This window comes from Prionailurus bengalensis, chromosome X (genome assembly GCF_016509475.1).
Source record: "Prionailurus bengalensis isolate Pbe53 chromosome X, Fcat_Pben_1.1_paternal_pri, whole genome shotgun sequence".
Taxonomy (NCBI): Eukaryota; Metazoa; Chordata; class Mammalia; order Carnivora; family Felidae; genus Prionailurus; species Prionailurus bengalensis.
The window spans coordinates 62,178,026-62,195,065 of NC_057361.1; the positions used below are offsets into that span (position 1 = coordinate 62,178,026).

Sequence of the window (17,040 nt, forward strand, 5' to 3'; positions counted from 1 at the left end):
TGTAAAGCTAAATGTTTGTTAAGGCTCATACTTAGCTTATACATTTTTTAATGGAAAATTCCTCAATCTCTTTACTGTGGTAGTATAAATTGTAGATCAGACTGGATGGGGGTGAAGAGTGGAGAAGAATATAGTAAATATATTGGACCTCCGATGGTGAAGAACCTATCCTGTGGTGCCCTTACTCCATACCTTGAAGGAGGAATGAATTGCACAGGAAGGCAAAGTACCTAGGACAACCGTGATGAAGCAAGAAAGAGCCTAGGTCCTCTCTATCATAAATCCTGATAACTTCCAATTTCTGTCCTACAGCCATAGGGGCCACTAAAAATATGTTCTGCTATATCTCTGGGTATGCTCTGTGTATGCTTCCTGAAAACTGCCATCCCAAACTTTCCACTCAATTCAGTATTCCTGGGAAAGTTTCCCAATTTCTAGGCTTTTATGTAATTCACTCTTAGAGAGATACAATTCTGACCAATGCAATTTAAAATGCTATCTTACCTTTTTCTGCTGGGCTCAAAACAGTCACTGTAAAAAAGAAAGGGAAAGGTCAAAATTAGTGATATCTAAAAATATAATTTTTCTAATCCATTTGTCCATACCACTATTTTTGAGCAGTTTATTCAATGGAATTAATACATTAGGAAACAATCAACCTGCTAAGATGAGGGACGATAAGGATGATCAAATCCCATCCTTTACTATCTTTCTTCATCTTAAACCTGAGTAAGTAGGAATTTCTACTCATTCAACAAATACAGATGTAATATAAATTTTTTACGTCCCACCAAATGGAAACTCTTGAGCTATAACATGGTAGTAAGAGCTAAAAAGCCAATCAATTAGAAGATGATTGATTATTCATTTTCTCAGACTATTCACTGGAGAACATCTTTAAATACCAAGCATCCCTTGTGTATTTAGAGTTAATTTAGTGTGGAGGTTACATGCCAGCTATGAAATCAGACTGCCTGGGTTAAATACCCAGTTGCACTATTTTGTGACTTCAGGCACGTTCCCTAACTTCCCTAACATTACCTACCTCACAAGGTTACTCAAGATTTAAATGAGTTAATGAATGTAACTTCTGTTTAGCATAGTATCTAGCACAAGGGAAGTACATAACAAAATTACTTCTTCTTATTATATTTGAACTATGATTTCATAGAATATCAGAACAGAAAGAAACTTTAGCAATTCTCTGGTTTATTGGTTTCATTTTACACTGGGAAAAATGGACTAGAGTAGTATCAATGATTTGCCCAGGTATCAGAGCAAGTTAATGGTAGAGCTGGGACTAGATTCCAGGCTTCAAGGCTTTTGTGCCTACTTCCCCCAGTCACTATTTGCTGTTTTATGTAATATATACATAATTTTTGCCAGAATGTCATTTGAAGAATGTGAGGCCTACCGCTTTTTAGTCACCACCAATATCTGTGTGCAATTATACTAGATGTCAAGGCAAAGTGAAACTATAAAGCATGGTTTTCAATCTTGAGAAGGTATTGAATTAAGATGGTTTTCATATACAATGATAAACACTTATGGTCAGAAAAATGGGGGAAAAATCCAAACAGAGAATGAGACTTGTATTGTAGGGCTATTTCCTCAGGTCATTCATCAGTCATACTTCTCTTTCTCTTCATTTCTACATCTATTTTTGTTGAGTCTTAAATTTCTATCCTTTCAATAATCATTTGAATGAACGTTAAAACTGTTCTACTTTGTGCTAAAAAATCTGACCAGATAATGTGCTATTTTCGTAATACACCTGCCTACAGATGGTTACTCTTTTTCCTTCCTTTCCAGTTAAAAAATCCTGGGTAAGAAAGATTGATAAGAGTATATTTTTTCTTCTTTTCCATTTTTGAATCCAGGGCACTCATGAAAAATTTATATAACCAACTGACAACAAATTTAGGAAACAGAGACTTCAAAGATCACATGTAAAAAAGATTACATTCTTTTATATAAAAAAATCACTACAGAAGCAAACAAAACGAACTAACAACAGGCAGCAAAAACAAACCCTAGGGAGATAGAGAATCTAATTTCTAGATTTCTATTTTATGATATTCTAAATGTATATTTTCAACAACAAAATTTATAGGGCATGCAAAAAAACAAAATAGTATAGCTTATTAATAGGGAAAAGGAATTAATAGAAACTGTCCAGGAAGGCTAGGCATTGACTTGCTAGACAAAGACTTTAAATTCACTATCTTAGGGGCGCCTGGGTGGCTCAGTCGGTTGAGCGTCCGACTTTGGCTCAGGTCGCGATCTCGCGGTCCGTGAGTTCGAGCCCTGCATCAGGCTCTGGGCTGATGGCTCAGAGCCTGGAGCCTGCTTCCGATTCTGTGTCTCCCTCTCTCTCTCTGCCCCTCCCCCATTCATGCTCTGTCTCTCTCTGTCTCAAAAATAAATAAATGTTAAAAAATAAATAAATAAATAAATAAATTCACTATCTTAAATATGCTCAAAGAGAAAAACCATGTATAAAGAACTAAAAGAGATCAGAAGAATAAAAATAGAGTATCTGTATAAACGAAGAGATAAAAATTAAAGAAAGGAACCAAATAAGATACTGGAGATGAAAACAACAATCATAAAATTAAAATTTTACTAGAGGGACCCAACATCAGATTTAAGCAGCAGGAGAAAGAATCAGTGAACATGACGACAGGTTGATTTAAATTATCCAATCTGAAGAGCAAAATGAAAAAGAAATGAAAGAAAAATGAACAAAGTCTCTAAGACTTGTAGGACACCATCAAATTTACTATCTTCATAATGGGAGTTTTAGAGAAAGGGGGAGCAAAAGAATATTTGAAGAAATAATGACTGGAAAACTCCTCAAATTTGGTAAAAGACATAAATCTAAACATGTAAGAATCTCAACAAACTCCACATTGGAGAAATTAAAGGATATCCACAACCAGACACATAATCAAACTGACAAAACCAAAGACAAACATTTTGAAAACAGGAAAACATAAGCAATTTCACATACAAAAAATAATAAGATAAATAAATAAATAAATAAATAAATAAATACATTTTATTTCTCTTTGGAAACCATGGAGGCCAGAAGGCAGTGAGATGCCATATTTAAAGTGTCCAAAGGAGGGGCGCTTGGGTGGTTCAGTCAGTTGAGCATACGACTTTGGCTCAGGTCATGGTCTCGTGGCTCGTGAGTTCAAGCCCCGTGTTGGGCTCTATGCTGACAGCTCAGAACCTGGAGCCTGTTTCAGATTCTGTGTGCCCCTCTCTCTCCACCCCACACCTGCTTGGGCTCTGTCTCTCTCTGTCTTTCAAAAATGAATAAACATAAAAAATAAATAAACAAAGTGTTGAAAGGGAAAGATCTGTCAATTAAGAATTATATAACTAGTAACACTATCCTTCAAAAAATGAAGGATAAAATAATATTCATAGATAAACAAAAAATGAGGGAGTTCACCACTGGTAGAACTATCCTCCAAGAAATGACAGCGTACTCCCCAGGAAGTAACTAAAAGACACTAACTATAATTCAAGCCATTGAAAGAAATCAAGAATATTGGTAAAGGTGACTACATAGGTAAATATAAAAGTCATTAGTAGGGGGAAGATGGCGGTGTAGGAGGACGCTGGGCTCACCACGTCCTGATGATCACTTAGATTCCACCTACACCAGGCTAAATAACCCAGAAAACCACCAAAAGACTAGCAGAACAGAGTCTCCAGAGCCAAGCGCAGACAAAAGGCCCATGGAAGAGGGTAGGAAGGGCAGCAAGGCAGTGCGCATGACACAGACTGGCGGGAGGGAGCCGGGGCAGAGGGGCGGCCCGCCGGCCAAGCAGAGACCCCGAGTCTGGCTTGCAAAAGCAGAGGGGCCAGACGGAGTGTGTTCTGACAGCGAGAGGGACTTAACATCTGGAAGGCTATAAGTTAACAGCTCTGTTCGGAGAGTGGGAAGGCTGGAGGACAATGGGAGGGAGAGTTGCTGAGCCCTGGGATGACAGAGCTCAGTTTGGCGGGAAACAAAGGGGCTCACCAGCGACATCTCCCTTGCTCATCCTCCAGCCAAAATCCCAAAGGGAATCAGTTCCTACCAGGGAAATTGCTGGCACCTTGTAAACACCCAACGCTGTGCTTCTGTGGATCCCACCTCTGACGGCGGGTCTGACTCCCTCCCGAAGGGCCCCTCCTGAAGCGGATCACTGAAGGAGAAGCGAGCTGAGCCTGCCCCCATGCACCTTGCCTATCCACCCCAGCTAATACGCCAGATCCCCAGCACCATAAGCCTGGCAGTGAGCAAGTAGCCCAGACGGACCATGCCACCCCACAGTGAATCCTGCCCCTAGGAGAGGGGAAGAGAAGGCACACACCAGTCTGTCTGTGGCCCCAGCGGTGGGCGGGGAGCAGACAAAAGGTCTGACTGCAGCCCCACCCACCAACGCGAGTTATCCAAGAGAGCTCAGGGGAAGCGCCCTGCAGTTCCAACCACTCCAGGAACTATCCAAAATGACCAAACAGAAGAATTCCCCTCAAAAGAATCTCCAGGAAATAACAACAGCTAACGAACTGATCAAAAAGGATTTAAACAATATAACATAAAGTGAATTTAGAATAATAGTCATAAAATTAATCGCTGGGCTTGAAAACAGTATAGAGGACAGCAGAGAATCTCTTGCTACAGAGATCAAGTGACTAAGGAACAGTCCGGAGGACCTAAAAAACGTGATAAATGAGGTGCAAAATAAAATGGAAACGACCACGGCTCGGATTGAAGAGGCAGAGGAGAGAATAGGTGAACTAGAAGATAAAGTTATGGAAAAAGAAGAAGCTGAGAAAAAGATAAAAAAAATCCAGGAGTATGAGGGGAAAATTAGAGAACTAAGTGATGCACTAAAGAGAAATAATCTACGCATAATTGGTATTCCAGAGGAGGAAGAGAGAGGGAAAGGTGCTGAAGGTGTACTTGAAGAAATAATAGCTGAGAACTTCCCTGATCTGGGGAAGGAAAAAGGCATTGATATCCAAGAGGCACAGAAAACTCCCTTCAGACGTAACTTGAATCAATTTTCTGCACAACATATCATAGTCAAACTGGCAAAATACAAGGATAAAGAGAAAATTCTGAAAGCAGCTAGAGATAAACGTGCTCTAACATATAAAGGGAGACCTATAAGACTTGTGACTGATGTCTCTTCTGAAACTTGGCAGGCAGAAAGGAATGGCAGGATATCTTCAATGTGATGAACAGGAAAAATATGCAGCTGAGAATCCTTTACCCAGCAAGTCTGTCATTTAGAATAGAAGGAGAGATAAAGGTCTTCCCAAACAAAAACTGAAGGAATTTGTCACCACCAAACCAGTCCTACAAGAGATCCTAAGGGGGATCCTGTGAGACAAAGTACCAGAGACATCGCTACAAGCATAAAACATACAGACATCACAATGAGTCTAAACCCGTATCTTTCTATAATAACACTGAATGTAAATGGATTAAATGTGCCAACCAAAAGACATAGGGTATCAGAATGGATAAAAAAACAAGACCCATTTATTTACTGTCTACAAGAGGCTCATTTTAGACCTGAGGACACCTTCAGAATGAGAGTGAGGGGATGGAGAACTATTTATCATGCCACTGGAAGTTAAAAGAAAGCTGGACTAGCCACCCTTATATCAGACAAACTAGACTTTAAATTAAAGGCTTTAAAAAGAGATGAAGACGGGCATTATATAATAATCACAGGGTCTATCCATCAGGAAGAGCTAACAATTATGAATGTCTATGCGCCGAATATGGGAGTCCCCAAATATATAAAACAATTACTCACAAACATAAGCAACCTTATTGATAAGAATGTGGTAATTTCAGGGGACTTTAACACTCCACTTACAGAAATGGATAGATCATCTAGACACACGGTCAAAAAAGAAACAAGGGCCCTGAGTGATACATTGGATCAGCTGGCCTTGACACACACATTTAGAACTCTGCATCCCAAAGCAACAGAATATACTTTCTTCTCAAGTGCATATGGAACATTCTCCAAGATAGATCACATTCTGGGTCACAAAACAGCCCTGCGTAAGTATACAAGAATTGAAATCATACCATGCATACTTTCAGACCACAATGCTATGAAGCTTGAAATCAACCACAGAAAAAGTCTGGAAAACCTCCAAAAGCATGGAGGTTAAAGAAGACCCTACTAACGAATGAGTGGGTCAACCAGGCAATTAGAGAAGAAATTAAAAAATATATGGAAACAAACGAAAAAGAAAATACAACAATCCAAACGCTTTGGGACGCAGCGAAGGCAGTCCTGAGAGGAAAATACATTGCCATCCAGGCCTATCTCAAGAAACAAGAAAAATCCCCAATACAAAATCTAACAGCACACCTAAAGGAACTAGAAGCAGAACAGCAAAGGCAGCCTAAACCCAGCAGAAGAAGAGAAATAATAAAGATCAGAGCAGAAATAAACAATATAGGATCTAAAAAAAATGTAGACCAGATCAACGAAACCAAGAGTTGGTTTTTTGAAAAAATAAACAAAATTGATAAACCTCTAGCCAGGCATCTCAAAAAGAAAAGGGAGATGACCCAAATAGATAAAATCATGAATGAAAATGGAATTATTACAACCAATCCCTCAGAGATAAAAGCAATTATCAAGGAATACTATGAAAAATTATATGCCAGGGGCGCCTGGGTGGCGTAGTGGGTTAAGCATCCGACTTCAGCCAGGTCACGATCTCGTGGTCCGTGAGTTCGAGCCCCGCGTCAGGCTCTGGGCTGATGGCTCAGAGCCTGGAGCCTGTTTCCGATTCTGTGTCTCCCTCTCTCTCTGCCCCTCCCCCGTTCATGCTCTCTCTCTGTCCCAAAAATAAATAAACGTTGAAAAAAAAATTAAAAAAAAAAGTATATGCCAACAAACTTGACAACCTGGAAGAAATGGACAAATTCCTAAACACCCACACGCTTCCAAAACTCAATCAGGAGGAAATAGAAAGCTTGAACAGACCCATAACCAGCTAAGAAATTGAATCAGTCATCAAAAATCTCCCAACAAACAAGAGTCCAGGACCAGATGGCTTCCCAGGGGAGTTCTACCAGACGTTTAAAGCAGAGATAATACCTATCCTTCTCAAGCTATTCCAAGAAATAGAAAGGGAAGGAAAACTTCCAGACTCATTCTATGAAGCCAGTATTCCTTTGATTCCTAAACCAGACAGAGACTCAGTAAAAAAAGAGAACTACAGGCCAATATCCCTGATGAATATGGATGCAGAAATTCTCAATAAGATACTAGCAAATCGAATTCAACGGCATATAAAAAGAATTATTCACCATGCTCAAGTGGGATTCATTCCTGGGATGCAGGGCTGGTTCAACATTCGCAAATCAATCAACGTGATACATCACATTAATAACAGAAAAGAAAAGAACCATATGATCCTGTCAATCGATGCAGAAAAGGCCTTTGACAAAATCCAGCAAACTTTCTTAATAAAAACCCTCGAGAAAGTCAGTGAAGAAGGAACATACTTAACGATCATAAAAGCCATTTATGAAAAGCCCACAGCTAACATCATCCTCAATGGGGAAAAACTAAGAGCTTTCCCCCTGAGATCAGGAACACGACAGGGATGTCCACTCTCACCGCTGTTGTTTAACATAGGTTGGAAGTGCTAGCATCAGCAATCACACAACAAAAGGAAACCAAACGCATCCAAATTGGCAAAGATGAAGTCAAGCTTTCACTTTTTGCAGATGACATGATATTATACATGAAAAATCCGATAGACTCCACCAAAAGTCTGCTAGAACTGATACAGGAATTCAGCAAAGTTGCAGGATACAAAATCAATGCACAGAAATCAGTTGCATTCTTATACACTAACAATGAAGCAACAGAAAGACAAATAAAGAAACTGGTCCCATTCACAATTGTACCAAGAAGCATGAAATACCTAGGAATAAATCTAACCAAAGATGTAAAAGGTCTGTATGCTGAAAACTATATAAAGCTTATGAAGGAAATTGAAGAAGATATAAAGAAATGGAAAAACATTCCATGCTCATGGATGGGAAGAATAAATATTGTCAAATGTCAATACTACCCAAAGCTATCTAAACATTCAATGCAATCCCAATCAAAATTGCACCAGCATTCTTCTTGAAGCTAGAAAAAGCAATCCTAAAATTCACATGGAACCACAAAAGGCCCCGAATAACCAAAGTAATTTTGAAGAAGACCAAAGCACGAGGCATCACAATCCTAGACTTTAGCCTTTACTACAAAACTGTCATCATCCAGACAGCATGGTATTGGCACAAAAACAGACACATGGACCAATGGAATAGAATAGAAACCCCATAACTAGACCCACAAACGTATGGCCAACTAATCGTTGACAAAGCAGGAAAGAATATCCAATGGAAAAAGACAGTCTCTTTACCAAATAGTGCTGGGAGAACTGGACAGCAACATGCAGAGGATTGAAACTAGACAACTTTCTCACACCATTGAGAAAAAACAAACTCAAAATGGATAAAGGACCTGGATGTGAGACAGGAAACCATCAAAACCCTAGAGGAGAAAGCAGGAAAAGACCTCTCAGCCGCAGCATTTTCTTACTTGACACATCCCCAAAGGCAAGGGAATTAAAAGCAAAAATGAACTACTGGGACCTTATGAAGATAAAAATCTTCTGCACAGCAAAGGAAACAATCAACAAAACTAAAAGACAACCAACGGAATGGCAAAAGATAGTTGCAAATGCCATATCGGACAAAGGGGTAGTATCCAAAATCTATAAAGAGCTCACCAAACTCCACACCTGAAAAACAAATAATCCTGTGTGGAAATGGGCAGAAAACATGAATAGACACTTCTCTAAAGAAGACATCCGGATGGCCAACAGGCACATGAAAAGATGCTCAACGTCGCTCCTCATCAGGGAAATACAAATCAAAACCACACTCAGATATCACCTCACGCCAGTCAGAGTGGCCAAAATGAACAAATCAGGAGACTATAGATGCTGGAGAGGATGTGGAGAAACTGGGACACTCTTGCACTGTTGGTGGGAGTGCAAATTGGTGCAGCCACTCTGGAAAACAGTGTGGAGGTTCCTCAAAAAATTAAAATAGACCTACCCTATGACCCAGCAATAGCACTGCTAGGAATTTACCCAAGGGATACAGGAGTACTGATGCATAGGGGCACTTGTACCCCAAGGTTTATAGCAGCACTCTCAACAATAGCCAAATTATGGAAAGAGCCTAAATGTCCATCAAGTGATGAATGGATAAAGAAATTGTGGTTTATATACACAATGGAGTACTACATGGCAATGAGAAAGAACGAAATATGGCCCTTTGTAGCAACGTGGATGGAACTGACGAGTGTTATGCTAAGTGAAATAAGCCATACAGAGAAAGACAGATACCATATGTTTTCACTCTTATGTGGATCCTGAGAAACTTAACAGAAACCCATGGGGGAGGGGAAGGAAAAAAGAAGAGGTTAGAGTGGGAGAGAGCCAAAGCATAAGAGACTCTTAAAAACTGAGAAAAAACTGAGTGTTGATGGGGGGTGGGAGGGAGGGGATGGTGGGTGATGGGTATTGAGGAGGGCACCTTTTGCGATGAGCAGTGGGTGTTGTATGGAAACCAATTTGACAACAAATTTCATATATTGGAAAAAATATTTTAAAAAATTAAAAAAATGATTTATAGCTTAATTAAATGGTAAGTAAATAAATTAAATGGTAAGTAAATAAATTACTCTGTATACGTCACTGACTTGTGTGTAAAATCAACTTTTATAAACTCTCCATCTGAACTTGCAAAAAAAAGTCATTAGTATTGAATTTTTGGTTTATACTTCTTTTATATAGTATAGGATTTAAAAGATAAATCCATAAGATAATAATGAGAAATCTATGTTAAGAGTCATACACTTTATGTAGATGTAATTTGGGAAAGTTACCAACATAAAGAGGGGAATGGAGTTGAAAAGGAGTAGACTTTTATACAGTATTATACATAGTTGGCATTGATTAAAATTAATTATTTGAACTTAATTACTATAAAGTTAACATGTCAATTGTAATATTGAGGGTAAGCAGTATTAAAAAATTTAAAAAATACAGAAAATGAAATTACAGGAAATTAAAATGGGTACAGCAGGAAAAAATCAATTAAAAATAAGAATAAAAAATAAACAAAAATAAGAATGAAGTAAAACAATAAGCCATCACTACACATATATTAGAATGAGAAAAGTAAAATACTGACAATACCAAATGCAAAGAAGGATGTGGAAAAACAGGAAATCTCATTCATTGCTGGTGGGAATGCAAAATGGTACAGCCAATTGGGAAGAATTTTTCAGAGATATCAATGTAAATAACAACCAAAAAAGAGCTAGGTTAGCTATACTAATATCAGAAAAATAGATTTTAAATTTAAAATGGGTACAAAAGCTGGAGGACAGAGGAAGATTTCAGTGGAGTAGGAGGACCTTAGGCTTGTCTCATCTCATGAACAAAACGAGGTAACTATAAAATAATCCTAAATACCCCAGAAATTGACCTTAAGACTGAAAGAACTACACAACTAAAGGGATAGAAGAGGCCATGTTGAAGAACATAGGGAGTATGAATAAGTGATGCAGAGGAGAAATGGACTCCAGATGCTGCAGCGGGGAGGGAACTCTGGCTTCACAGAAGAGAGAGACAGCAACAGAGAGAGAGAGAAAGTGAGGAGAACCTAGCGGAATGCACAAGGAGATTTCCATAAAAGCCATTGCCTTGGAAAAAGAGGGGCTGAATTTTGTGAGTTCTTGTAACCTGAAGGGATTAAAGTCTGGAGTTTTATTTATTTTTTTTTAATTTAAAAATGTTTATTTATTTACTTTGAGCGAGAGAGATAGAGTGCAAGCAGGGACAGAAAGAGAGGGACACACAGAATCTGAAGCAGGGTCCGGGCTCTGAGCTGTCAGCATAGATCCCAAAGTGGGGACTCATGAACCAGGAGATCATGACCTGAGCCAAAGTCAGACACTTAACCAACTGACCAAGCCAGGTGCCCCAAAGCCTGGTGTTTTATAGGTCAGCAGGCTTAGCTGTAATAGAATGAAGAGGATACCGTGCCACTCTTGGAGAAAAGGCAGATAGCGTGGAAACAGAGATGTCAAGAATGACTGGGACACACAGGGGAAGGTTATTCGCTCTTCTTTGAGGGCATCCTTGAGAGGTAGCATTCATGGATACATCTCTCTGGGGATAAAAGAGTTGACCAGCACCATTTCCCTACCCCATTCTTCAGCAAAACACAGAGACACCAATGGGAAGCAGCACAGCACCAACACTGGCTGCCTAACTTGCTTACATCAAAGCCTCTGCTCCCTGCACTCTGCCTGGACTGCCCATCTTAGTAAAGCTTCCGTCAGTCCCAGTGTGACAGGTGCCTCCCCCATAAGACAGCACAAAACCCAAATCACACCACAAAACCCAAATCTCCCAACCATAGAGGTATGCAGGACCACATTCCTCACAGAAGTGGTGTCAGGTCTCATTTCAGAAGCATATCAGAGCGCATCTCGTTAAAATTTCTCATATTCAGGTCAGGGACCAAACACTGCACACAGAAAGCAAGGAAAACCTCTTCAGACCACTGTCCTGAAGGATAGAGCAGAGAAAGCATAACAGCAGAGTGCAAACAGCACACACCACAGATACTCCCTGAAGCACGAGGCCCTGGAAACTATATTACCTCTTCTTCATAAAGCCATTACTTTCAGGAGCAGGAGATATAACTAGTTTTTGTAACACAGAGAAGAAGGCAGGGATTTAGACAAAATGCCAACACAAAGGAATTTATCCCAAATGAAAGAACAAGACAAGGTCATGGCCAGAGATGTAAGTGAAACAGATATAAGTAACATGCCTGATGGAGAATTTAAAGCAACAATCATAAGGATACTTACAGGGCTTCAGACAACAATAGAAGACATCAGTGAGACTCTTACCGTGGAGATAAGAGTTAAAAAAGAATCAATCAGAAATGAAGAATGTAATAAACAAGATTGGAAACAAGCTCGATGTAATGAACAGCAGCCTGGAAGAAGCAGAAGAACAAGTTATTGACAAGAAGACCAAGTAATGGAAAATAATGAAGCTGAACAAAAGAGAAAAATAGTTATGCGACATGAGAATAGATTTAGGAAACTCAGTGACTCCATCAAATGTAATAAAATTCTTATTATAGGAGTCCCAGAATAAGAAAGAGAAAAGTGGGCAGAAAATTTATTTGGGGAAATAATAGTTGAAAACTTTCCTAATCTTAGGAAGGAAACATATCCAGATCAAGGAGGCACAGAGAATTCCCATTAAAATCAACAAAAGTAGGCCAACATCGAGACATATTGTAATTAAATTTGCAAAATACAGTGATAAAGAAAACATCTTAAAAGTAGCAATTAAAAGTGTCCTCAACTTCAAAAAGAAGACCCATAAAGATACCTGGAGATTTTTCAACAAAACCTTGCAAGCCAAAAGGGAGTGGCACGATATATTCAAACTGCCAAATGGGAAAAATCTTCAGCCAAGCATACTCTTTCCAGCAAGACTACCAACCAGAATAGAAAGAGATGATAGAGTTTCCCAGACAAACAAAAACTAAAGGACATCATGACCACTAAACCATCCCTGCAAGAGATATTAAAGGGGACTATTTGAGGGCAAAGGAGAGACCAAAAGTGACACAGACATGTAAGGATCAGAGAAAATCTCCAGAAACAATGACAAAACAAGTAATGAAATAGTAATAAATACATATCAATAATTGCTTTGAATGCTCTAATCAAAAGACATGCTGTCAGAGTGGATAAAAAACAAGACCTATCTATATGTTGCTTACAAGACACTAATTTTAGACTTAAAATCACCTGCAGATTGAAAATGAGGGGATGGAGAAACATTTATCATGCAAATGGACATCAAAAGAAAGCTGAAGTAGCAATACTTACATCAGAAAAACTAGATTTTAAACCAAGACTGAAACAAGAGATAATGAAGGTGAGGGCAGAACCAACACGGAGGAGAAGGCACTGATTTGGGAGTGCAGCCTCTTCCAACATGAGCCTCCTCAAAAAACTCAAGAGTCACATGACCCTAGAGGAACTGCAGAAGTGGGAGGAGGAAGAATTTAACATTCAGTGCACATGCAGTAAATTAACACCCAAGGACTCATCAATTGGTACAACAAGAAGCTCCTGGGCCATGTGAAGCCCAATGACAGGCACTGCAACATGGAATGTGAAGGAAATGTAGAATGAGGTCCCCAAGAGAGGCAAGGGCAAGAAATCCAATCCAGTCAACAAAGACCACTACATCTCCAAGATGTTCCCGCTTGGGGACTCAGTCTTCATGGTCCTGGGGAACGATCATCACAGGCAAGTAGAAGCCTCCTCCCCGCCTACATAAAATAAACAGTGCAACAATGGCTTTGAATGACACACTGGACCAGATGGACTTAAAAGAAATATTAACAACATTCCATTTTAAAACAGCAGAATACACATTTTTTAAAGGTTACATGGGATATTCTCCAACGTAGATTACATGAGGTCACAAATAAGACCTCAACAAATACAAAGATTGAAATTATATAAAACACCTTTTTTTAATATGACATTTATTCTCAAATTGGTTTCCATACAACACCCAGTGTTCATCCCAACAAGTGCCATCCTCAATACCCCTCACCCACACTCCCCTCCCTCCCACCCTCCATCAACCCTCAGTCTGTTCTCAGTTTTTAAGAGACTCATGTTTTGGTTCCCTCCCTCTCTAACCTTTTTTTTCCTTCCCCTCCCCCATGGTCTTCTGTTAAGTTTCTCAGGATCCACATAAGAGTGAAAATATATGGTATCTGTCTTTCTCTGTATGGCTTATTTCACTTAGCATAACACTCTCCAGTCCCTTCCACGTTGCTACAAAGGGCCATGTTTCATTCTTTCTCATTGCCATGTACTATTCCATTGTGTCCATAAACCACAATTTCTTTTTTTAATTTTATTTAATATATGAAATTTATTGTCAAATTGGTTTCCATACAACACCCAGTGCTCATCCCAAAAGATGCCCTCTTCAATGCCCATCACCTACCCTTCCCTCCCTCCCACCCCTTCATCAACCTCAGTTTGTTCTCAGTTGTTACCAGTCTCTTATGCTTTGGCTCTCTCCCACTCTAACCTCTTTTTTTTTTTCCTTCCCCTCCCCCATGGGTTTCTGTTAAGTTTCTCAGGATCCACATAAGAGTGAAAATATATGGTATCTGTCTTTCTCTGTATGGCTTATTTCACTTAGCATCACACTCTCCAGTTCCATCCACGTTGCTACAAAGGGCCATATTTCATTCTTTCTCATTGCCACGTAGTACTCCATTGTGTATATAAACCACAATTTCTTTATCCATTCATCACTTGATGGACATTTAGGCTTCTTCTATAATTTGGCTATTGTTGAAAGTGCAGCTATAAACATTGGGGCACAAGTGCCCCTATGCATCACCACTCCTGTATACCTTGGGTAAATTCCTAGTAGTGCTATTGCTGAGTCATGGGGTAGATCTATTTTTAATTCTTTGAGGAACCTCCACACTGTTTTCCAGAGTGGCTGCACTAGTTTGCATTCCCACCAACAGTGCAAGAGGGTTCCAGTTTCTCTACATCCTCTCCAGCATCTATAGTCTCCTGATTTGTTCATTTGAGCCACTCTGACTGGCGTGAGGTGGTATCTGAGTGTGGTTTTGATTTGTATTTCCCTCATGAGAAGTGACGTTGAGCATCTTTTCATGTGTTGGTTGGCCATCTGGATGTCTTCTTTAGAAAAGTATCTATTCATGTTTTCTGTCCATTTCCACACAGGATTATTTGTTTTTCAGGTGTGGAGTTTGGTGAGCTCTTTATAGATTTTGGATACTAGCCCTTTGTCTGATATGTCATTTGCAAATATCTTTTCCCATTCCGTTGGTTGCCTTTTAGTTTTGTTGATTGTTTCCTTTGCTGTGCAGAAGCTTTTTATCTTCATGAGGTCCCAATAGTTCATTTTAATTCCCTTCCCTTTGGAGATGTGCCAAGTAAGAAATTGCTGTGGCTGAGGTCAGAGAGGTTTTTTCCTGCTTTCTCCTCTAGGGTTTTGATGGTTTCCTGTCTCACATTCAGGTCCTTTATCCATTTTGAGTTTATTTTTGTGAATGGTGTCAGAAAGTGGTCTGGTTTCATCCTTCAGGATGTTGCTGTCCAGTTCTCCCAGCACCATTTGTTAAAGAGACTGTCTTTTTTCCATTGGATATTCTTTCCTGCTTTGTCAAAGATTAGTTGGCCATACTTTTTTTTGTGGGTCTAATGCTGGATTTCTATTCTATTACAATGGTCTATGTGTCTGTTTTTGTGCCAATACCATGCTGTCTTGATGATGACAGCTTTGTAGTAGAGGCTAAAGTCTGGGATTATGATGCCTCCCACTTTAGTCTTCTTCAATATTACTTTGCCTATTTGGGGTCTTTTGTGGTTCCATACAAATTTTAGGATTGCTTGTTCTAGCTTCGAGAAGAATGCTGGTGCAATTTTGATTGGGATTGCATTGAATGTGTAGATAGCTTTGGGTAGTATTGACATTTTAACAATATGTATTTTTCCAATCCATGGGCACGCAATGTTTTTCCATTTCTTTATATCTTCTTCAATTTCCTTCATAAGTTTTCTATAGTTTTCAGCATACAGATTTTTTAAATCTTGGCTTAGGTTTATTCCTAGGTATTTTATGCTTCTTGGTGCAATTGTGAATGGGATCAGTTTCTTTATTTGTCTTTCTGTTGCTTCATTATTAGTGTATAAGAATGCAACTGATTTCTGTACATTGATTTTGTATCCTGCGACTTTGCTGAATTCATGTATCAGTTCTAGCAGACTTTTGGTGGAGTCTATTGGGTTTTCCATGTAGAATATCATGTCATCTGCAAAAAGTGAAAGCTTGACTTCATCTTTGCCAATTTTGATGCCTTTGATTTCCTTTTGTTGTCTGATTGCTGATGCTAGCACTTCCAACACTATGTTAAACAGCAGTGAGAGTGGACATCCCTGTCGTGTTCCTGATCTCAGGGAGAAAACTCTCAGTTTTTCCCATTGAGGATGATGTTAGCTGTGGGCTTTTCATAAATGGCTTTTATGATGTTTAAGTATGTTCCTTCTATCCCGACTTTCTCGAGGGTTTTTATTAAGAAAGGATGCTGAATTTTGTCAAATGCTTTTTCTGCCTCCATTGGCAGGATCTTATGGTTCTTATCTTTCCTTTTATTAATGTGATGTATCACATTGATTGATTTGCGAATGTTGAACCAGCCCTGCAGCCCAGGAATGAATCCCACTTGATCATGGTGAATAATTCTTTTTATATGCTGTTGAATTCGATTTGCTACTTTCTTGTTGGGAATTTCTGCATCCATATTCATCAGGGATATTGGCCTGTAGTTTTTTTTGTTTTGTTTTGTTTTGTTTTGTTTTTGTTTTTGTTTTTTGCTGGGTCTCTGTCTGGTTTGGGAATCAAAGTAATGCTGCCTTCATACAATGAGTCTGGAAGTTTTCCTTCCCTTTCTATTTTTTGGAACAGCTTGAGAAGGATAGGTATTATCTCTGCTTTAAATGTCTGGTAGATTTCCCCAGGGAAGCCATCTGGTCCTGGACTCATTTGTTTTGAGATATTTGATAACTGATTCAATTTTTTCTGGTTATGGGTGTGTTCAAGTTTTCTATTTCTTCCTGTTTGAGTTTTGGAAGTGTGTGGGTGCTTAGGAATTTGTCCATTTCTTCTAGTTTGCCCATTTTGTTGGCACATAATTTTTCATAGTATTCCCTGATAATTGCTTGTATTTCTGAGGGATTGGTTGTAATAGTTACATTTTTCCTTCATGATTTTATCTATTTGGGTCATCTCCCTTTTCTTTTTGAGAAGCCTGGCTAGAGG

At 39.1% G+C, this 17,040-nt stretch overlaps 1 protein-coding gene and 1 pseudogene across 2 annotated transcripts in view; one reads left to right on the top strand and one right to left on the bottom strand.

Annotated features, from left to right (window-relative positions):
• ZDHHC15 (zinc finger DHHC-type palmitoyltransferase 15) overlaps positions 1 to 17,040 on the bottom strand; it is a 236,446-nt gene that overhangs the window by 183,185 nt on the left and 36,221 nt on the right. For both annotated transcript variants that reach the window (XM_043570663.1, XM_043570664.1), the window contains exon 2: positions 505 to 531. In XM_043570663.1, coding sequence (XP_043426598.1) covers positions 505 to 531 — 27 coding nt within the window. The remainder of the gene's footprint in view (positions 1 to 504; positions 532 to 17,040) is intronic.
• LOC122477559 lies at positions 13,150 to 13,474 on the top strand (annotated as a pseudogene).